Source organism: Anser cygnoides, chromosome 6 (assembly GCF_040182565.1).
Source record: "Anser cygnoides isolate HZ-2024a breed goose chromosome 6, Taihu_goose_T2T_genome, whole genome shotgun sequence".
Classification (NCBI taxonomy): domain Eukaryota; kingdom Metazoa; phylum Chordata; class Aves; order Anseriformes; family Anatidae; genus Anser; species Anser cygnoides.
The window spans coordinates 18,574,122-18,596,561 of NC_089878.1; the positions used below are offsets into that span (position 1 = coordinate 18,574,122).

Below are 22,440 nucleotides of genomic sequence, written 5' to 3' on the forward strand. Positions count from 1 at the left end.
GTCTTGCTTGACCTATTGTACATTTTCTTAAAATGAAGATAATCATCCTTTTTTTTTTCAAGTTAAAGAGCTTTTTGAAATCAGCCAGCCTTGTTTTTCATTTTAACTTAATCTGTAACTTCAAATGTGCAACTTCAAATGCACTTGAAAGGGCTGAAGTTTTCAAAGAAGAGGAAGGATGGGGGCTAGTACAGAAAGCTATAGTTTCGCTGAGTATTATTGTATCACGGGATGCTATGGAAGTTCTCCTTTTTTCTACTTTTCTCTGCTGGTTTTGTACAACTCTATCCAGTGACTCCAAGCCCTCTTGCCCAAATATTATTAACTAGTTTGGAACCAAATATGTAGTTACCAGTTTTGTTTTTCCCTTTATGCACTGAATTTCACATGGTATTTTATTGTCTAGTTGGTCACAATAATATCAGTGTAACTCTTCATAATCAGCTTTTATTTTTATTACAAATAATTTTGTATTTATACTTAGTCACCTGGTCATTTACCTTCCTGTTCTCATTTACAGATTCTGCATAGGAGGCCTTTCTGCTACACGCGGTCTCTATTGTGCTTCATCTCCAGTGCAATTTTTAGTTAACCAGAGAAGAGCCAGGAGTAGGAAAGCAGATCAGTTACAACAGCTTTACCAATAAGGTAGTTACATGATGGCAAGAACCATGATCCTATTGACTGTGTCCTCTTTAAAAGACAATATAGTGTCATAGTGCCAGTACCAGGAGACAGTCCTCTTCACTTCAGCATGCAGCTGTCAGAGGCTCCAGCCCTGCCTGTCCTTAAAGATCCAGAGCACAGGTAACAGTTTTACACAACTTTTCATCCTGTGTTAGTTCAAACCTTCCAAAGTAAGGTCCTGCATCAAAATGTATGTATCTGAGGCAGCAGACACAGTGAAGTCATGAAGGGGTCAATAGATACACAAGAAGAACTGCCTTTCTTGAAATTTTACTTTACAAATTGTTTAAAAATCTGGAAATTCAACTTAATGCTATGAAAACTGGTAGTGCTGTTTTATCAAACTGACCTAAATTCTGCTTTGGTGTTGTAACAGCATCAGACAAATCCAAACACAGCTCTCAAAAACATATCACCTGTGTTAGCACTTTATCATGTTAGCCAAAACTTCTGCTAGGAAACAATGATTTCACTTGTTACATCCATGATCTTTACCGTTGTGACTGCAGGCAGGGGGAAGGGTAGTCCTTGGGCAAAAACAATGGTAGTTTCCACTCTGCATTATTTATAAAAAGGGGAAGAACAACTAATTCTCAAAAGCACCTCTGAAAAGTTCAAAATTGGAGGAAAGAAAAACACTATCCTAACTTTTAATCTCATGTAACACGGCTAAAGAATAACATGGAGGTATGTCTTTTTTTTCATCCTACAGAACAAAAGTTATTAAGCCCTGAATAATTGTAATTGTACTGGCAAAATGCTCTTGTTAAGTTAGGTCTCCAAGGAAGGCAGCCCTGGAGAGGCCTGGCTGCTCTGGTCAGGCACTCCAGGCTTACCTAACTGCAGAGATTTGCTGTGGCCATTTCCTGCAGTACTTAGTGAATGTTTGCAACACTCTGCAGTTCCCTGAGATGGCCTGACATGATATAACAGCTCACTGCTACCAAAAGGGGAAGAACTGGCCTCCATCCCTTGCCTTGCTGATGGCTGCACGTTCCCAATCTCATGCTAATTGTAGTTTATTAAATGCTGATTTGGGTTACTAACTCCCCAGAAGGCTACACTGGTGGAACAAAGCAGACATTCCTTACACATACTGCAACAATTGCAAGCTCACAACCATACAAAGAAAGCAGGAAAGACAGACTTCTTTTGTAATGTGAGAGCACTAAGACAGCTCAGTCCTGTACAAAAACTGTCACTTCAGATGTGCAACAGCCCTGGAAGCTGTAGGAACCCTGCCCTCTACATTCAGCAATATTTATTTTTGCAGGTGATGTTTATCAGGAAATGGAAATCTAGGTGACCTAACTGGCACTTTGAGGCTACTTACCTTTACCAACCTTCTTCCTTGTTAACAGCATGTCAGTCCATCCCACTGTACAGTCCTTGACATACTCCAAACACAAGACTCCTCTTTTTGGAGCAAATAGTCAAAATGGTTGAAAAAAAAACCAGCATTTAGATTTGATGGATGAAGCAGCTTTATTTGCTCTAGATAGCACAGCCGGTCACCACATTAAATCAAAGATACTGCAGCAGTGAGGGGTATTTTTCTTGCTATTGTTGTTCAAGTACGTCTGTGTTGACTTTGCACTCAACACTGCCTAGGAAAGCACTAGGAGACTGCTAGCAATTACCAAGCCTGTCTGAAACACTACAGGAATGTGAGACTCCAGTGCCATTTAAAGCAAGACAATCTAAAATTGTCATTCTTAACATCTTAGAGCATAAGCATTAAAGAAGAAGCACACTGAGCTATGGCCCTGAATCATCTTTCAACAGTGATACACAGCAGCTCTAACACACAGCAGCTCTAACGCAGGTAGGTCTGACAGCAGAGAACCTAAGGAAAATATTTCACACACACACATACATTAACTAGGCTATAAAATGTCTCCAGCTTGTAGAGAAAATGTTTTCTCTACATACAACATAAATATTTTAATCACAAATTAGGTATAAACCAGACCTTGGTAAAACCCTGCCTTCCATTTTAATTTGGTATTTATTTTAGCACTAACACAAAAGCCTATGGCAAACATGCTTACAGCCTTTGCGGAGGCTGCTATATTTGTACTACACACATTTATAGAACAACATAGGGATACTTACTCCATTACCAAGATGAAAAGAGCAATAAGAAAAAAAATATATATATCCCCACCCAACAAACTGCAGCTAATGCAGAAAACTTGTTTGAATTCCACCTCGCAAAGAATCTTAACTCAAGACTGCAACAACATGCATTCAGGTGAAAGCAGTACTTTTCATATGAACACAAAGTTGGTTGTACTCACATCAAAACACCCAACATCATTAAAGAAGTATTCCACGTTAATCATTTTGGTATACATGAAAATATCAGCTTGCAAACTGTAGCCTTCATTTTATTACTATGACTGATGTACAATGTGCTCCCAAACCTGGGGAAGACCAGTGACATTGCCAAGTCCTGTAAGTTCTAATGCACCCCAATGCTGCCCTCACACACTGACACGTCTCCATATGCAAACCATTTATTTCTTTATTAAGTCATTCAGTTGTGAAGCTGCTAAAACTAAAGTTCAGGAGCTGGGTTGAATCAAGGTTAACTTCTGACTCGCAGTTCCCAGTTGGAAAGATGATCCTACCACTGTGTTGCAATTTTAAGATCAGTTTGTGCTCTTCACAGCACTAAACAAAAAAAGGTGATGGCAACACATTTTAGATTTTAAGTCATTTGACAATGTACACTTTATTTTGATACAAAAGTGAAATAATTTTAAACAAATTTCAATCCATTATGGACTATATTGAAATTTTTAATTTCCATATTTTTAAACTTGTTTAACCACAAGTTATAAGATTTCACCATACTAGCACCATTGCTCTTCAAGTCTTTGCCAGTTATTAAAATATGTTATTCTGTTTCCAATCTTGCGATATTATCTTCTACATGAAGGTCATTTTTCTTCTACGGAGATACTTGGATTACTTTAGTTGAGGAAAAAGCTAATCTTAGATAGAGATGTCAACCTGTAGTACCCACAGCAGAAAAAGAATCATCCATCAGATATCTGAATTTTAGTGATACTCAAGATCTTTCATGCTCCACACAAGATACACATATTTGTCAGAGACCACAGATTGATATGTAAGTGAATATTCCATTGCAGTATAGACAGTATATGAATAAAAAGTTAATGTCCTAAATACAGGAACCAAAGACAGCAGCAAGTCAGTACATCACACAAGCGATACTTGAAAGACCAGGAGCATTCCCCTTTCCACCTTAAAATATTCAAAGGATATCAAAGTTAAGATACTGTGATTAATTTGTTATCTAATAAAACATTTATCAAACCTGCATCTGCCTGGACTCCTTTTGGAGAAATACATGTTTATTACCTGAAAGTATGATTTGCTTTAAAGTTAACATATAGCTCTAGGTATTAAATAGCGTCATGTAGAACTCTAGCCTAAGGACCAATGCTTTGTAATTTTATTCACATCTCCATTTACAGCTGCTATTTTCAATAGCAACTACTACAGAAAAACCTAGTCATTAAATAATATTCTTAACTCTTGGAAGTGCCTCTTGGACAAAGATACACTTGACCAAATATTCCTCAATATTAAGAATTAATGCTTGAGTATTCATCTTTGACAAGGTTTATTTCTGAGAGAAAAAAAAAGGATATAGTTGAAATGAAGCAAATCAATCAGTAAGAGTTGTAAATCCAAGTGTGAAAATAACTCTAAAAGTGAATATCTAGTTACACAATTAGTGCAAAAAGAACCCTCAAGAGCACAGTATGGAAAGGAAATTTACACACAGGCCTCTAATGGGATGCAAACCAGAAACTTTTCCTTTACTGTAAAAAAAAAAAAGTAACATTCCTCCTTCCCCGCAGTACAAAAGCATTTGCCTGTAACTGAGTAAGCATAAGCCACACTAACGCTTTTCCCTGTTACATATTTCTACCTTTACATGACTAGATGAGTTCACAAGAGCACCTCTGCATAGCAGAGAAAAAGTGTATTTCACCTCTGGGTAAGGAAGCAAGCTAGTCACCTAAGCAACAAGTTATCTAGTATACTACACAAAGGAGAGACTGGGACCTCACTGCAGCAGGTTTGAATTTTAGTTCAACCCTGGCTACGTAAAAATACTTGCCAACATTTTATTTAAGTATACACTCACTGTGAGATTTAGTAAGTAGCTCCTGATTATATGAAAATTGCACATTACCACTGTAAAATACTTCAAGTTAACTTCTGATTGTATATGTTACAATGTGAAGTTTGCTTTCTAGATATTCACAGACAGCCAGTTACAAGTTTCACTAGTGGAATCAGTCTGCAAATTTTCCTAAGGCCTAAGTTAAACTGAAATGCATGTATTCAATTTGCCTTTTTCTGAGTAACTTAAGCATAACCAACACTAAAATAGAAACAGATATTTGCAGGAATACTGCACAGATGTGAATATGTGCTGATAAGTTAAAATAGGTAGCTACTATCCAAAAAAGGAATTAGAATACCCCATACCTGTAACAGTCCATAATACAGAAGAACAGGAAATACACATTCCAAGAGTTAAGAACCCACATGCATATAAATCAGATTCCATGAAAAGTTATTTTATTGCCATTCATCCATATACAGTTGTGCTTTCAGCTGAGTATCACTCATCAATATTAGCCTCCACTAAACTACCCTGAAAGCACCAAAAATCTGAAAGATCTGAAAGGGAACTAGATATTTACATTTGAATACAAACTCGCTGGGTAAGCTAGAATTCATTTATTAGGATGGAAACCTGTTTTAATAAATGCAAAACGTGTTTATGGAATTACTGCAGAATCAATACAATCTGTGAATTGTGATGAGCTGCTTAAGAGTGTCATAACCTTTTCATGTCACACTGGGTAAGGCTTCCATTTCTGTTACAAGTTAAAGTACAATTTTTCAAAAGCAGACTGCGCACTCTTCATGGTAACTAAGAGAATGTATTTCAAAATATTTATCGTTTCTTTTTGTTGATCTCTGACACACAGCAATTTTGTACCTGCCAGGAAAGGAAGATTCTTGAACAGCAGTTATGTCAGCAGACACCCCTAATCCAGAACAAGAAACACTGGATGACATACACGGGAATACTTGTTCCTTTATACTTAAGGCTTTCCCTACTATCAAAAGGCTGGTAAAGGAAAGCCTAAGAAGGAAATGAGCATTAAACACGTGTTTTACTATGCACTACAAATCTTACCCAGTCAGAAACCTTCAATTGAAGAGGATGTGCAAGACATTCCCCATTTTGTCAAGCAGCAGCTTCTCATTCAACCTGAAAATTAAAGAAATTACTCTTACCTTGTTAAAAAACCTCCCACTACTCTTTTTAATTCATGAAAAATTTAAAGGCAAACCTTACCTATTCTCATTGCCCTTCCTTTCAGGTCTAAATGCTAGACCTATTGATTTTGAGTCAACTCAAGTAGCTATCACTCAAGGAGGTTCCAAAAGGTGAAGAACTCTTCCTAGACTTTCTTCTCGACATTTCAGCTGTGATAAGCGGATTTAACTAGCCTTTGGAAAGCTGCTCACTATCAGCACAGTATCTTATGCCTTCACTTTTCTGGAAGTTGAAGCTGTTGCTCCTGCTGCCTTGTCATTCTTTAATTATGCTGACTTCTCCATACTCAATAGGCTGCTGAAGTCCTGTCTTACGAGTCTCCTTAGCAAAGTATGGATCAAAGAAGTACATCCTAGGTTCTTTAAAACTGGTTAATCACTGTCCTCACAGCTTACACTTTTTCCACATCACAAACAACAGCTAAGCTACCCCACCCACCTACAAAGCGGTCACTTACACACTCCATCTCTTAAAAGGTTGCATACAGATCTTGTTCATAAAGTTTATTATGACACTATTTTTCAAAGTTAACATTGTTGTCACAGTACAGCTACAAGAGGCCCTGTTAAAAAGAACACTGTCAATACATTCTAAAAAAATTTTAGAAATACCAGATCAATTTTCAGAAGGGACATCAAACCCAACCTCCAGTTGTCCCTGCAATCAGATGCAGGCCCCAGTTACAAGTCTACACATCTTCTAGGTGTAGTAGTATACAGAGCAGGTCAGTAGTTAGGTGTCTCACTCCCTAGTGAGATGTGTTTTGGTTTTGAATGTGTTTTCAAACTCCAAAGGGGTCATTTAAAAAAAATGCCTTTATTGACATACAACCTCCCCACCCCCACCCCCACCCCAACCCAATCCCAAATTATGTACAACAACAGAAGTGTTTACTAAATCAGCAATTCTTGCTTTAAGTTATAGTTTAAAACTCCACAGAAAAGAATAAGCAGACTGAAATCCAGTTTGGAGGCTACCATCTTGACAGCGGTTCCTTGTTTTAGTGTACTGCAGTCTAAATACACTCCAATAACATTGTTTAAATAACATTGTTTAATTTTTTCAAACAACACACTCATTTTTCTAATACTTCTTAAAATTATAATTCATTATTAATATGACTGATTATGCCTTGAGTCATTTCATACATCTTTGCAGATTCATTCCTACACTGGAATTGCATTTACCTTATACTGCACATTGACCCAGAAGTGAAACAGGTGTGAGTAATTCCAATATCAATCACATATTGTCAAGTGTCTGAATATTTCTTCTATTGACTGTGTCCCTACTCTTCTGATTCTGAATTGTCAGAAAGCACTGTCCTGGCAATAGTTGAAAGAGAAGTCACATCAGCTGACAAAGGCACAGACTGTAGTGCCTTAATTTGGAGGTCAGAAGTGAGAATTAAGTACAATTTCTAGCCATATGTGCTGATAAGATTTGCTACTCCAGTGCATCAAATCAAATTGTAAAACACTATCATACTGCCTATGGAAACTTAAGACTGTACCATTCTATGTTGTGGGAAGCGTTTCTGGTCAGTAAAATACAACTAGATCATGTTTTGTTTCATCTTCAGGCTCTTACCTGAGCTTAGATATTCATAAGGGAAAAAGCTTGAGGACTATGCTACTTAGAGAGCCCATCGAAAATGGGCTTTTGGAACGCATTACCTGGGACTGTCAGTGATTACACCTGTGCTACCCTTGGCTCCCAGTCAGAAGAATGTGTCCAGAAAATTGCCTAGGGTGCATGCAAGAAAGTATATAGCCATTAAGTTATTTAGGAACATACCTATTACTCTCACTATGACGCCTTGTTTAATTGAAACAGCACAATCTGGTGTGAGGGAGAGGGAAATGGGGAGAAAGGAAGGGGATGAAAATTCCAAGCCACCCTCCCCGAAGTATAGTTTTATTGAAACAGAATCATTGTATATCCCAAGGAAACAGGCACTTGATTCCCACCCCACCTTAACTTCTCGGGAATTACAATAAATAAAAAGGTAAAAAGCAAGTTTCTTTTTCTCTTCACCCAGAACTTGAGCAACTGCAGTTATCCCTTATACATCTCAAAGGAGACGGTAGACAGCTTGAACGTGACTAAAGTTGGTCTTGTTAAAATATTTATCATGCCTTATTTTCTTGAAGCGCTAGTACTAATACAGAACTACAAATTAAAAAAATATGCACAAACCAAAAAGTAATTTGAAATTTTCATTTGAAGGTAAAGCTTAGTTCTATAATTCACAAACACTAATTTGAGTAACTCAATCCTAGTTATACATCTAAACAAACTATAACGCAACATACAGATGTTTTCCCTCTGTATGCCTATGTAACTCATATCAATGACAGTTACATATATACACTGAGACTAGACCCCTTTAAGACTGCAAATCAATAGGTGTTTCTATTGTTAACTTTAAATTAATACAAAATAGTAATTGAGAAATGCATTAATCCTCTCTATTAACTAACAAGGAAACACCCTAAACTACATTTTATTTCTGTTATAGAGTTCTCTGTACTAAATGTGGAAAAACTGAACTACACAAATATTGAAAAGTTAAAAATTCCTTAATTTGTTTATTCCTGGTACCACTACCACAATTTACAGGGCAATATACCTGATGTAATGGGAAAATAAAAAGAAAAAAGAAAGACAAAGCTACAACAGATAAAGACCTCAGGAATGTACATCTAATTGACACTACATTGCATTAATCAATAGCTGCACTTTTTGCAAACTGTGGCTATGACAGTCCTGAACAAGAAGGGTTTCCTGTTTAAGCTGCAGTAACTTTTCTGACTATGGATCATCGTTCCTTCTGTGGCAGATTTTACAGTTCCTCTAATGCATTTGGGACGACTGTCTCAAAGTAACCTGCAGCTTTCCTGACAACTCCTCGCTCTCTCTCCTGCTAAGAACTGTAGCCTGTTGAATACAGGATAAGAAAATTATTACTCTCAGTGAACAGTTGTACATTATTCATCATCATTATAAATATGAATTACACCTACCCTTTTTCTGGTAGCATTTTTAGAATCTTCTACCACCATAGCCCCCACTTCCACTTCCAGATCCATAACCACCTACAAAGAAAACAGGGTACATATTGAAACTTAAGATTAATAACAAGGAAGTTTAAACAAAAGAAGTATTTTCTGTACAGAATTTTATTTACCACCATAGGGACTGCCTGAACTTCTACCACCAAAGCTGCCACCACCTTTCATGGGACCATAGTTAGACTGCTGCTGTCCACTGTAATTGCCAAAATCATTGTAGTTTCCACTGCCACCATAATTACCTAAAACAAAAGCAGGTGTGTGAATTTATGAAGTCTGTAAGATTATTAATTTCAGTGTAATTATCAGTATTTTACATCATTTTAAAATAGAACTGTAAGCATTGTGGATGCTACCTCTACTCAAAACGTGCAAATTACAGAAAACCCTTAGCATTTCTAAGATTAGAAACTGGTATTTCACTGAAAATGAAAAGTAGCAGGCTATATTAGAAAGCTCATACAGGTTTGACCTGCAATTTGAAGTTACCACAAGAGGCCAAATTTAATGCCTCCAAACTCAGGAAAGCACAGTAGTTTCTCTGCCAGCCTTCCACACTGCTCAGTGCTTTGTATGACAACCATGTAAACTACAAACCAAGTATACAATTTATTTGCTGTAAAATGTGACAGAGCTGTATATATGTTGCATACCCATTACATCGAAGAGTACTAATATAATATGCAGCAGATTTTGCAGCTAAACTGCCCAAACTTGCACTAGGTCCATGCAAGTTCTTTTCTAGAATTCTTGGGGAACAAGCAGTAAGAATGTTGTATGTTTTAGTATTTGTGGTATATTCTAATCGGAAACATGTGACATTAAAGGCCTCTAAAGAAGTTACCACAGGTCTAAAAAAATAACCTTAGCATTCAGAAACTCCTGTAAGGAAATTAACACTGACAACACAGAACAGGAACATAGCTAAACTGATCATTTAACAGGACATAGCTAGATTTATTTTGATTTTGTTTAATGTCTTCCCTGATATTATCTACTCATTAAGGGTTTACACTAGTTAACACTGTAAAAGAGTACTGTAATGAAATGGCATCCAGTTAGTCCAATTAGAATGTGTAATTGGCAACAGAACCACTTTTATAAAAAATTAATCAGAGTACCTTGTTTCACAATCAAGCAAAAAGCGTAACTTTAAACATTTAGTCCTCGTGAAGGACATGACCTATGTGTGAACAGATAACCAACACTACCACCATATTTCAAGTGGTCAAGTTTAAATTCTCCTACTCTACTTCCACACACAGATTTACAGCACCTGCTTTTAGAAAAGTAAGTTACAGGCAAAGTAACGTTTTATAGTTTAAGCAAAGCCGATCCAGAAGAGAATTTTCCTTGTTTAACACACTAATCTGCATTAACACCTAATTGTACAACTCATCTTATGCAGCACCATACTTCAGCCACTGTACTACTCAAACCTGACTAAAAAAAAAGGTTTGGCTAATTAGAGCTGTCATCTTACCACCTCCAAAATTTCCTCCTTCGTTGTAGCCATCATATCCTCCTCCTCCACCTCCATATCCACCACCTGGGTTTCCATATCCTGGTCCTCCACCACCACCATAACCTCCTCTGCTGCCATACCCAGGACCACCTCCATAGTTACCACCTTTGAATATAAAAAAGGTCAAACTAAGCACATCAAAGCTAAATATTGGTTTAAAAAAAAAAAAAGCCCATTAACACACACACACACACAAAAACACAAGCACACAAAAATGTCCCAGTGTTTCCCTTGCAGTGTATTCATTGTGGTTGCATCATTTACCTGAACTGTTTAATCCACACAAACAAAAAAGCATTAGCTTATGTCTACACCCTAGAAGCATGATTCTTGGAAGTTTTCTAGCTCATGCACAGTACACAGATATACAACATGTAATAGCTGCCTCTTTGCACAAGTGGCTGTCACTACTGTAAACCATCCTCTATTCCTCTGAACTAAAACTACTCAGTAGGCAAAGCTCTCAAAATAGTTCTGGTTTATATTTTTTATCCAGACATACAACTTTATTTACACTTGTGTCTAAGCTACCAGATGCTTTTTTTTTCCCCAAGTCAAAAAGAGTACCCAAAAGACTTAATATTCCAGATGTTGACTTTTTCTCGGATGTATCAATGGAGTACTTGTGAATTGGGAAACAGTCCCAAAGAACTCAGAATCACTACATGTATCCGCTTACAGATTCAGGACAAACAACTACTCGCTGCTTCCCCTATTTCCCTCCCACACACATGAAAATGCTGCTATCACAGCTGTTTGGCAGCTTCCACACTTCTCTTCAGATGGATTTTGAATACTCGTTACAACTTCATCATGAAAAGATAGTAACGAACAAGTCTTAGAGTTGACTGAAAAGACTTCTGGGATGCCAGGTGGTCACTGCTTTGTTTAGTTTTAGTCATCTCAGCTGACACCAGTATCTTCATTCAATTTTCTCAATGACAAACAACTGCTACGTGACCTCATGACATGAGGTCAAAGGGTAAATATAGGGGAGTATTTTTTCACCCATAATTTTGTAGGGAAAACAAAAACCTCAACTCTTCACAGCACTGCAACATACATTATCACTAAAGTAGACTCGGTGTCCAATGTGGAGGTAAGACTTTAGAGCTGACTACGCTGGCAGGAGGCAGGGAGAAGGAGCAATACACTTACCATCACCAAATCCATTGTATCCGTCACCACCCCCAAAGCTTCCTCTGCTCCCACCACCGCCACCACCACCCCCATATCCGCCTGGAACACAAAACAGATGAGATTGTTGGCTTAAACACTTAGCATGTGTTCAGGAAAAAAGACTCGGCAAATGTGGGAATTACGTTCTACAGAAACATTCTAGTCATTTACCTCTTCCACCAAAGTTTCCTCCTCGGCCAAAGTTTCCTCCACCGCCTCCAAAATTTCCACGACCCATGAAATTGCCTGAGCCACCCCCACGACCTACAAAATATTTTGCTTAAATTACATTAAATGAAAACCAGTCATGTAACATAAGCCTGCCTAACTCCAAACTTACCTCTCTGAGAGCTAGCAGTCTGCATCTCTTGTTTTGAGAGTGCTTTTTTCACTTCACAGTTATGTCCATTTATAGTATGATATTTCTGAACTAGAGAAAATTTGAGAAAAAGGACAGCATTAGAAATTCAAATAACTGAAAGCAATATGCTGTACAACTCTCATAGAAGGCTACTGTAAGGCACGACCCCAGTTTTCAAAGGAATATTAAAGCTACCCCATTGCTCACAATAGTCAAATAGCTCATCATGCCAACATCTTATATTCCATGCATTGCTTTTTTGAAAGCTCAAGTTACACTTTTATCCTGTAAATCATTTCTCATTAAAGAATTACATACCAACAATTTTATCAACTGTATCATGATCATCAAAAGTTACAAAAGCGAAGCCTCTTTTCTTTCCGCTTTGCCTGTCTTCCATGACTTCGATGGTTTCAATCTTGCCATATTTTTCAAAGTACTCCCTTAAGTTATATTCTTCTGTATCTTCTTTAATTCCACCAACAAATATTTTCTTTACTGTGAGATGTGCCCCAGGTTTTACAGAATCCTGCAACACCAAAAATTACATTCAGCATTTTAAATAATTAGGTAGAAATTAAGAAATAAGCTTAACTAAAACCCTAACTTACCTCCCTTGAAACTGCTCTCTTTGGTTCAACCACGCGTCCATCGACCTTATGTGGTCGAGCACTCATGGCAGCATCCACCTCTTCCACACAAGAGTAAGTCACAAAGCCAAAGCCTCTGGAACGTTTTGTTTGTGGGTCTCTCATCACCTAAAAAAATACAGGGGGCACTCTGCATTTCTGTACTAGATTAAGTACCTATATCCTTTCAAAAGCACAAACTAATTTTGGACACTTTACCACACAGTCCGTGAGTGTGCCCCATTTTTCAAAGTGTTCTCTCAAGCTATCATCTGTTGTTTCAAAGCTCAGACCTCCAATGAACAGCTTTCTCAACTGCTCTGGCTCCTTAGGCTCATGGCCCTACAAAATCAGAAATCAAATACATATTTTGAATACAAACCACAGAATTAACATTTCACATATTTACTAAAACTTATCTGTGCACATAACTACAAATAGGTGGAACGCATTTACATAAAAACAATGTCTTCTAATGGTTGTAGACAGCAGCATAATAAGCTTAACAATTAACGAGGTGTGATTTTAATTAAACAGTAACTAACTAACAACTTAAGAATGCTCAAATGCAAACAACAGTAGAGATTTCAATATACTAAATAGTTTAGTTGCTTACTTTCCTCCTCTCCAAGAAGTGCATTTGTTTTATGCTCATCTTATGTTCGAGTTGCATATTGCTCTGTAGGGATTAGCAATGAAGCACTGCTAGATAAAGGGAAGTTCTAACACTTCATGAAGCACAATCATAAGGAACAATCAAAAAATTAGGAGCACAGTATGCAAATTGCAAAAAAAGGTTGCTGACCAAATCAAGCACTTAGTCTTTTGGACTATCTGATTTAAAACTATTTTAAAAGTTTATTTTTATGCATTTTAAAGAAAATTTATCAATTCCAAATTATTTAATAATACAAATTTGTACTTGGATAAATTTGTCAGTTAAGCACATGTAATCAAGAAAGGAGAAGTACAAATCTGGTTTTCAGTGTTGTGGACAATACCTCTTAAATGTGAATTAACAAGGACTTATGTCTTATAGAAAAAACGTCTTGAATGATGACTAATCAATGACCAGGCATAGGGATAACTACTGGAGTAAGACTGGTAACTTAACAAGCATACTTAAAACTTCAGTTTAATTGAAACTCTTTACAGTATCAAAAAGATACCTGTTTATAGAACAAATAAAGTGGGCTTAAAAATGCATTAGTGTTTCTGCTCTGTTACGTATTTTATTTAGCGTGCATTTGAAAGACCCTTGTCAAAAATCATTTTACAACTTTCTCCCATACCCAAAAGAAAGGAGTCTTCTAGCAAGCAACCATATTAAGATCTTATTTTACAATCTGGTACTATTGTGAGTGTAAGACATCCTGCAACAAAGTGCTGGCCAGCTACGCTACGTATGACTTCAATTCTGCTGCAGGAATGAGCACTGGGCTTCACTGTTTCTGCTGTGCTGTGTTAAGAAGCACAAACCTTAGAGCTGAGCTACATAAAACCAGCCACAGACTTCTACATACAGATGCCTTGCTTCAAGACTGCAGGTGAAGTGCTTTAGCTTCTGCATGTTTAAATAAACGTGGTGGCAGTGCTAGTGTTGGTCAGAAAAGCGTACATCCCTTTGAGTACTACACAACCACCCTACAGAGCAATGAATACTGTGATGTGATACATGATAAAAGAAAATTTTGGAATTATATGCTGCTTTAGATATCCATTGGTTTGTAACTTTTGGTTTGAACTACAGGAAACAATGCCTAAGATTATGAAAAGCTGGCTGGGACAAATCCTCGCTCTTATTTATACCTGCTAAACTGAGAAAGAGCTAGCCCAGCATTTTTAGTAACAGTTTTTTATTTATGGCACTAACTTCATTACTACAGGATTATCTGATAGTCAATGGCACCATGACTAAAATAAAACTTCTTTTCCGTGGTCTCCTAAGTGGTCTGAACTACAGAAGTATTATTAAAAAAATCTCCTTTTTAATTACATGTAAACTTAAAATCTTGAAGGGTTAATACACTTACTGTATATAGAAACTGCTTTAGGTTCAGTGAAGTATTGTTTTCTGTTGCTAACTTCATTTTTTTAAAATCTACTTATACTACTTACTTTTTAGCTGGTTATGTTAAAGCTGGGAATGTTGACTCTTTTAAACTCTCCTATTCTTAATAAAAGGAATCTATTATGACTTTACTATTATTAATATTGAATTTAGACTTCTCCAAAACCAGAAACCTAAGAAAAAAAAGCTTTTTATTGTTCTCTAATGCTACATAAGTCTGCGGCGTTGTCAATTAGCAAGTCAGACTGCTTTTCCATTTAAAGAATGACCCCAGAGCTCTTCAGGTCACTCCTGAAAGGAAAAGAGAAGTCCTTTTCCATTTATTTTATTACATGCACACGAACTTCAGTTCTCATATAGGAAGAAAAACACTTGATGTTATAACTTCTCTCTTCCATCAGAAATGATTATCCTCGGAACACATCTATGTTATAGGAATTCTCCAGACAAATAAAAGGTGGTACTTTGTTAGGGACAAGTTGTTTTTCAGGCATTTTGTTCTCGCTGGGGTTAAGCATCTCTAGGGCTTTCAGAGTGCTCTTCTCTGTCACACAGGATGCTGTTTCTCAATCCTTCCGCTGCAAACTAGTTACAACAACAGCCTTTCCTGTGCAGCAAGCCCTGTACAGCAAGATGTCTTTCCCTCTCCCTAGCCTAACTACGACACTGCCTCAGCAGGATCAGCAGGCTCCCTCCCACTCAGAGGCTGCGGGCCAGCACGCCATTTTGCAGCACTCCATCCAGGGCCGGGGGGGAGGGAGGGGGAGCTAGTCGGTAATTCCCTGCCTGCTTGCAGCCAGCAAGCTGGAAAGAGACTACGTTCCTCCCCCTAAGCATTTTAAGTGCTTTCCCAAACACATTAATAGGTTCTGCGGAGGCGGGGAGCTTTTCTTCCTGCCGTGGCTAGCTACTTCCTTCTCAAGCCGAAGCCCTGCGCGGCACAGACCGCCTCCATTTTGTGAGCGACCTGATCTGTCTCCTCCACACTCAATATGGAGCCGGAGGGGTGGGGCCATGGCAGAGCGGGATCGCGCAGACAAGCAGCCCCTGGCCACGTCCCAGCACCGCAGTGGCACTGCAGGAGCACCCCTGCAGCCCCCGCCTTTCCTGACGGGGCGGGGGGGCTGCGTTATGGCCAGCAGGGCAGCCTACGCTGGTGGCAAGGCTGGCATTTTGGGGCTGCATCTAGTTCTCTCTGCACCACCCTTTCTCACAGTCGAAATCGGACTACAGGCTTCTATATCCTACCTAGAACCCCAAACGCTTGGTTTAGTCTGCCTGTACTCTCTTAGAAGAGAAGAAAAAAAAGGCAGCTAGCATCTGCCTGTGATTCCTGTAAAAATCACAGTCTGAGCAAAATTAAGAAGATTTTTTTTTGACAATACTGCTGCAGATACACATTGCCTTTATTCAGAGTTTGCAAAAAACTCAACCTTCATGTGGCAGGGGTTTTGCATTTGATCAGCATTTTGAAATTGCAGCATTTTTCTCTAAAGGTCCAGTTTTGACATGCCATGTACTGTATCTTTAGGAACAAGCTAATCCCAAAATGCCTGTCACTATGCCTAAGTTTATGCGCAGCTAAACCCTAGACTGACTTCTGGAGCTCAAAAGCTTGTGGACAACTGGGGTTAATCAACTTTCTTTGTGAAATATTTTCTCTAGAAACTTAATAGCATTTATGTGGATTCCAGGCCAAGCTACTTCTGTAGACTACAAAAGTTCATTTTGCAGCAGCTGAGGAACCCCAGTTACATTCTAGCCGAAGTCCAAGGACAGCGAAAGGATTGAAACATTCGTTTGCAAGAGGACTTTACACACATTTCTTCAATACAAAGTAACCATAAGCTACTGGATACATGCAACTCAGAAAAGGTTTGTTCTTAACTCTAACCCTCTGACATTACAGCAGTGTATGATCGCCAGAGAAAGATGGGCTTAACTAGCTAAAATACTCAGGCATCCTGGAAAAGTAACGTTAGAAAGCAAATAAATCAAAGTATATAATCAAACAGGGTCTCAATTACAAGCCATACAAGCATAGTTAATACCCTCTTTGCTAATCTTAAAATTGAGTTTATACTCTGAAGGGTATCAAGACTTTTCCCCCCCTCCCACTTCCACACCCTGCCCCAAAGTAACTAGCTCCCATCCTCCCAGAACAGCCCCACCATCTTCTCTATACTACGCACCTTATTCAGTCTACGGTATTTCTGCTAGAAGCAAAAGAAAACAGTTATTTTTACTTAGTACAGCCTCGCTTTCATTTGCAGTGACTATTAGGCAACCATTTTTTATTAAAAAAGAACCTGTCTTCATTCCCACTAAAAAAAAGATTGTGAAGATAGGAAAGAATCGAGTTCCTGCCAATATTCTGAGGATGCATCTATTTCTTTAAAAGAAAAATAATTACACCTTTAGTCACAAACATACATTTACACATTTAGTTATAACAGAAAAATATAAAAGCAAAGTTTCCCCACTATACTTAACATCCCACCCCTTAAAATTGTAACTACTATACAGCACTTTAAGGTTATTCAGCTATTATGGGGATGAAGAAGGTAGAAAACAAAGTTCTAAATTAATGCATCAGATAGAAACAGTTAAGTATAACTATTTTTATTTATCTCTTCCCCTTAAAGCTACTTGTTTTTAATTAAAAAAGCAATTCTCTCACCTGTGAGGATCGTCTTCCTTTTCTCTTGTAGTCTTCCACATCTCTCTCTTCCTTAAGAGCAGCCATTTTGGAAGGGTACTCTAACTCGGCCTTTCTTTTAGATTTAGGAAACCTAGAAAACAGGTTGGATAAGTCAGTACTTACCCCAATTCCTATGAAGTAGGGCCTTTCTCTGGCTGCAATGCACAGGTGTGGCTTTACAGAAGGGGAAAGGGGCAATGAAAGTATAAAAAAGGTAAGTATTTCAAAGGGTAAAAATCCTCAGCCTATTTTGCCCAAGAGTAGCTGCAGAAAGAGCAGGTGCTGCCAGGTGAAAGTGTTAGAATAACTTGGTATAACCTGAAGTTACAATCTGCAGAGCAACTTATTTCAAATATTGCCTTATGTAACTATCACGAATACAACTTGTACATAATAAATAATAAATCAAATTCTACTTCTCCAGATTTAAAATCCAAAATTTTTGCAAAAAAACATTTTGCAAATAATGCTTATTAAAATTATCTTATGTGTAACCTACTGAAATCAGTAATCCAGCAGCCTACAAACTGGAATACTACAGGATGTGAAATGTTTTCTGTACTGAAAAATATTTTCCACTAACACCAGTGGAAGGACCCTTTAGTGATTCTGTTCTTGCAGAACTAGAAATTTTAACACTTGAACCCTAGCGATCTGTAGCACTAGTCATTTGTGTTACTTTTCCTTACAAATTATATATTTCATTACTACTTCGTACTCTATTTATGTGCCCAATTTTTATCAATGAATATTAATGAAGTTACAAAAAGCATTTCACAAGATAAACTCAGTCAATGCATCCATATATAAGCATTCAAACAAAAAAATCACATTTGCTTTCACTTTGTTTTTTTAATATCAAGTTTCCTAAAACCATTGTTATGTGATTTCTCTTAGTATGCTATATTGCTATCTTTGGAAACAATTCACTATTATGCCAGGTGTTTCTTGAAAATCATTATAGTAGCCAAAGTAGCCAACTAAATAATATGGTACTGTAAAATTGCATTTGTACTGCATTAAAATAATTGATATTTACAAGATTAAGTGTATTGGTTTTCATTTTTTGTTTTTGAAGTTTTATTGCATAGGGAAAGACAGGTAGGTTTTTACTAATGACTCATTTATTCGAAGTTAAATAATATAATTCCATGTTTAAATTCAAATTAACGTTCAAATTAAGACCTTAATATTAAAGAGCTGTGAAATCATGAGTATTGTGACTGAAGGTGTTAAGAATCTTAAAGGTTTTCTGAACTAATGTCAAGGCATTTGTAGTATCTGTAGTATCTTCAGTTCCTCTCTATGCCATATGAACCTGCTCTTGAAATCCTTCAAATAAAACTTAGATTGACTTAGCTGAAGGACTTAGTATCCTAATACCTCCCGGGCTGTTCAATTCCTCAAATCACACAGCAGTCAAGGGCTTTAAAAAAAAAAAAATGCTGCTGTATGGCGAAATAAATCTTTTGGAATTATTAGGGAGGGAAGGGCTAGGCCTAGATACCTTTTTAAGTAATTAAGAGCTTGCAAATGCTCTCTTATTTCATCACCTGTTGCTTTCCCCAGTGGGGCTCCATACTGACCACCATAAAGCTCATCGGCATGGTCTCTACAATGATCTGAAGAATATGATGGGCAAAAAAAAGAGCTGTTTCATTACTGATGAGTACCATCAGCTAAACTGGTACACAGCCCTGTGCAGCCTTCTTTCACAGGAAGCTTAAACAACTGTAAATACTAGCATTTTTATAATTTATATCAACAACATGTTGTTTTTCGCTTTGATTTAAAATATTCAAAATGTTCTTATCAATTGAGTTTAACTAGCATCGAAGCAGTTGTATACTGCAACTTAAAATGACAGAAATTAAATGAAAGTAATCAGAACAAATTTGTTGCTATAATGGTTCCCAGGAACTACCTAATTACTACAAGAAACTTATAATGCTTCTCTCTCTTAGAGAGACAAGAGGTGATGGTTGAGAGGAAACTGACATTCCCTAGATGGAAATGTACTTGTCCATTCAGAGAATACTATGGAGATGTATCGATCTTTTCTGTAAAAAGACGAAGTTGGACCTAATGTGCATATAGTGTATCTTGCCAAACATAAGATTTAAAGCACCAAAAGAATAGGCTTTCAGCCCTAAGTGCATTTGCAGTTTATTCCCAACACCAACAGGAACATTTCCTGGGAAGAAAAAACAATATATATTAGCTTAGTAACTGATGTGATGGGTTACCAAACTTTACTGAAGCACGTTCAAATGCTTTGAATTCATCCTCCCTCAATTTTGTCAGTGTTCAACAATCCTGAAGCAACTAAGACAATTGCTTACGTGGAAAACAGAGCTATTTTTAGCTGTTCTGCTCAGGGATCCAGTTTCTTCTCAGCTTTTAATGGAACAGAAAGCAGTGTGAGCTGTCACGTCTCTGTTCTCAATTCTACAAGGTCTGAGCTTGCAATGTCACGAAGCCCAGAAAAAACACTGCACCATTTTTACTCACCATGCTTTGAGCATTTCAAGTTACTTTGAAATGCTTAAAAAAAAAAAGGTTTTGAGAGGAAAGGGAGAAGAAGCAAGAGGGGGCTGTGATTGCAGTATTTCTCTCTGGGTAGGGCATGGATGATTGCCCCAGCCTGGGTTTGATTTTGACTTGGTTCACGTTGGGGAAGTTTTGAAGCAAGGCCTGCGTGCAGGGCCGCTCCTTTGTGCTTCCCAGCGGGGCCATGGCGGGGTGCTACAGAAAGAACGCCGAGGCTCCTCCGCATGTGCGGCTGGGGGCGTGGAAACAGGGAAACGGGAAACTCGGCAGGGCTGCCCTGCCCTGCTCCCGGCCATCAGAGGGGCCCTACGCGTGCTGACGGCAAGCGCCGCTGCGTGTACCGGGGCACGGCACCGAGCGCCCCCCCCCCCCCCCCAGCACCGCACGAAATGGCGGCCGCAGCCTCGGCGCCCGCGGGGCCTCGCAGCGGAAGCGCGGCCTCCCCCCCCCCCCCCCCCCTTCCCGCCCGCGCCACGCCGCAGGGAGGCGGCGAGGAGCACGGCGCGGCCGCCATTACGCGAGCCCGCTCTGCAGCGCGGCGCGCGCAGCACCCCCACCCCTCCCGCCCGCCGTCCTCCCGCCCAGGCGCGGTGCTGCAGCCTCAGCGCACCGCTACCGCTGCTGCTGCTGCTGCTGCGCGGGCTGCGGCTCGGCAGTTACCTCCGTTCTGTGCGCGCACCCGCCTCCGCCAGCGCCAATATGGAGCCGAGGGAAGGGGGGGGTCACGTGGCGGGAAGGCGGGCTCGGGGCTCTGCGCCACCAGGGCGGAGGGGGATGGCGCGGGGGGCGCAGAGCTGGCAGCAGCGCGCGCCGCGGCCTTCGCCCCTTTCTTTCCCGCCGCCCCTCCCCTCCCCCCCCCCGCCGTGCCGCCAGCCCCGGGCCGCGCGCGGCGGAGCGGGCCCGTCCCCGCCGTAACGGGCGTGAGGGAGGGAAAGAAGAGAGCGAGGATCAGCCGCGGAGGGAAGGTGGGGATAGGGGAGGAGAGGCGAGATAAGAAAAGATATAACCGTGCCAGCGTCCGCCCGAGCGCCTGCCCGCCCTCTCCTCGGTCCCACGCCGGCAGCCGGCCTGGCGCACTCACCGCCGCCCGCTGAGGGGGTGGAGACGCCGCCGCGCAGCCGTTACTGGCCCGAGCACCGCCTCTTCCCGTCACGTAATGACGGCCGCCAGCCTGCCCCCGCCCTTCCCCTCCTCCTCCCTTCCCCCGCCTCGGGAGAGAGGCGCCCGTGAGGGCTGTGGGGTGAGGGGGGGGCGTCGAAGCGCTGCCCCTGGGGGAGGCACCTCGCGGAGCTTAACGGCAGTGAAAAGAAAAAAAAGGGGGGCGGCGTGCCACGGGCGTACCTCCGCGCGAGTCTCGGGGAAGCCGTGAGGGGCCCCGAGCCCGCCGGGGGAGGATTTTTTGTCTCCTGGCGTCGCTTTTGTCTTGAGGGTGCTGCGGAAAGATGGCTGTGCAGAGGCTGCTCAGCTCGCACCCTTTGGAAGCGGGCGTCGGTTAGCGTAAATTATTTCGGATTGAGTCCCAGAACAAATCCGGGAGGTTCGACAAACCTCTCTGTAGCTTCGTCAGCAGAGGCATCGCCTGTATCTTTTAGTGGGTTTTGTCACCACAAGCTAAAAGAGGTGAAAAGAAGGGTTTTTCTTCAATTTGATGTAGAATAAAGCAGAGTAAAGAGTTAAGCACATACATAAGCATTTTTTTCCTTATCTGGAAAATGACATGAGGAAAACGAAGGCATAAAAATGTACCTTCTTCAGTCTTGTTTATGCCTATCCTCTCACGGTTCCAGTAACTATTTCAGAACAATGACCTAACCCAGCTTTTGGCACTTACCCCCATTAAAAAAAAAAATTAAATTTGTGCATTACAGATGAGTACACCAACTGATGTGGTTTCACTGAAAGGCCCTTAGGTGGGTGCCCCCATATGAAGCACTAGACTGAAAGGGTTATAAATCACTAGAAGTTCAGTATTAGCTGCAGATTCATGTGTCTGTGTCGTTAACCCACATTTCCTACAAAGAAAAATTGGAGAATACGATCTTGGAGTTTCAAGTTAGCACCTTTATTTTGACTTATGCAACAGCGTCAAAACCTGTTTAACTTCTCTAAAAAGATTTTTTAAATATGTAGATATATTTACAATAGGTTTAGAAATGTTCTTTCTACTATACTGTACCTCAGTTGAAATACGTTTTTGAAGTATTAAATCTGTCAGAAGATGGTGACTTCCTACAACGTAACGTTGCATGGAAATCTTAGCAACCT

The 22,440-nt window shown here is 39.7% G+C and overlaps 1 protein-coding gene across 22 annotated transcripts; it reads right to left on the reverse strand.

Annotated features, from left to right (window-relative positions):
* Positions 1 to 3,391: 3,391 nt before the first annotated feature.
* On the reverse strand, positions 3,392 to 21,384 carry HNRNPA3 (heterogeneous nuclear ribonucleoprotein A3). 22 transcript variants are annotated; one of them, XR_010832214.1, is made up of 15 exons: positions 21,183 to 21,350; positions 17,605 to 17,716; positions 17,117 to 17,140; positions 13,073 to 13,195; positions 12,836 to 12,982; positions 12,543 to 12,753; positions 12,204 to 12,293; positions 12,035 to 12,142; positions 11,843 to 11,923; positions 10,643 to 10,789; positions 9,276 to 9,401; positions 9,112 to 9,183; positions 5,942 to 6,016; positions 5,741 to 5,789; positions 3,392 to 3,705 (listed from the first exon to the last, which is right to left on the reverse strand). XR_010832214.1 is itself a non-coding variant. In XM_048061307.2 (13 exons), the coding sequence occupies exons 2-12, from the start codon at positions 17,668 to 17,670 to the stop codon at positions 9,131 to 9,133; spliced, it is 1,176 nt and encodes a 391-aa protein (XP_047917264.1). In that variant the 5' UTR covers positions 17,671 to 17,716; positions 21,183 to 21,350; the 3' UTR covers positions 5,292 to 6,016; positions 9,112 to 9,130. The 22 variants fall into 22 exon arrangements, 18 of the variants coding, with proteins under 18 accessions (XP_047917264.1, XP_047917270.1, XP_047917266.1 ...); XR_007162399.2 differs by lacking the exon at positions 5,741 to 5,789; XR_010832213.1 differs by having other exon boundaries at positions 5,741 to 6,016.
* Between the last annotated feature and the right edge of the window lie 1,056 nt (positions 21,385 to 22,440).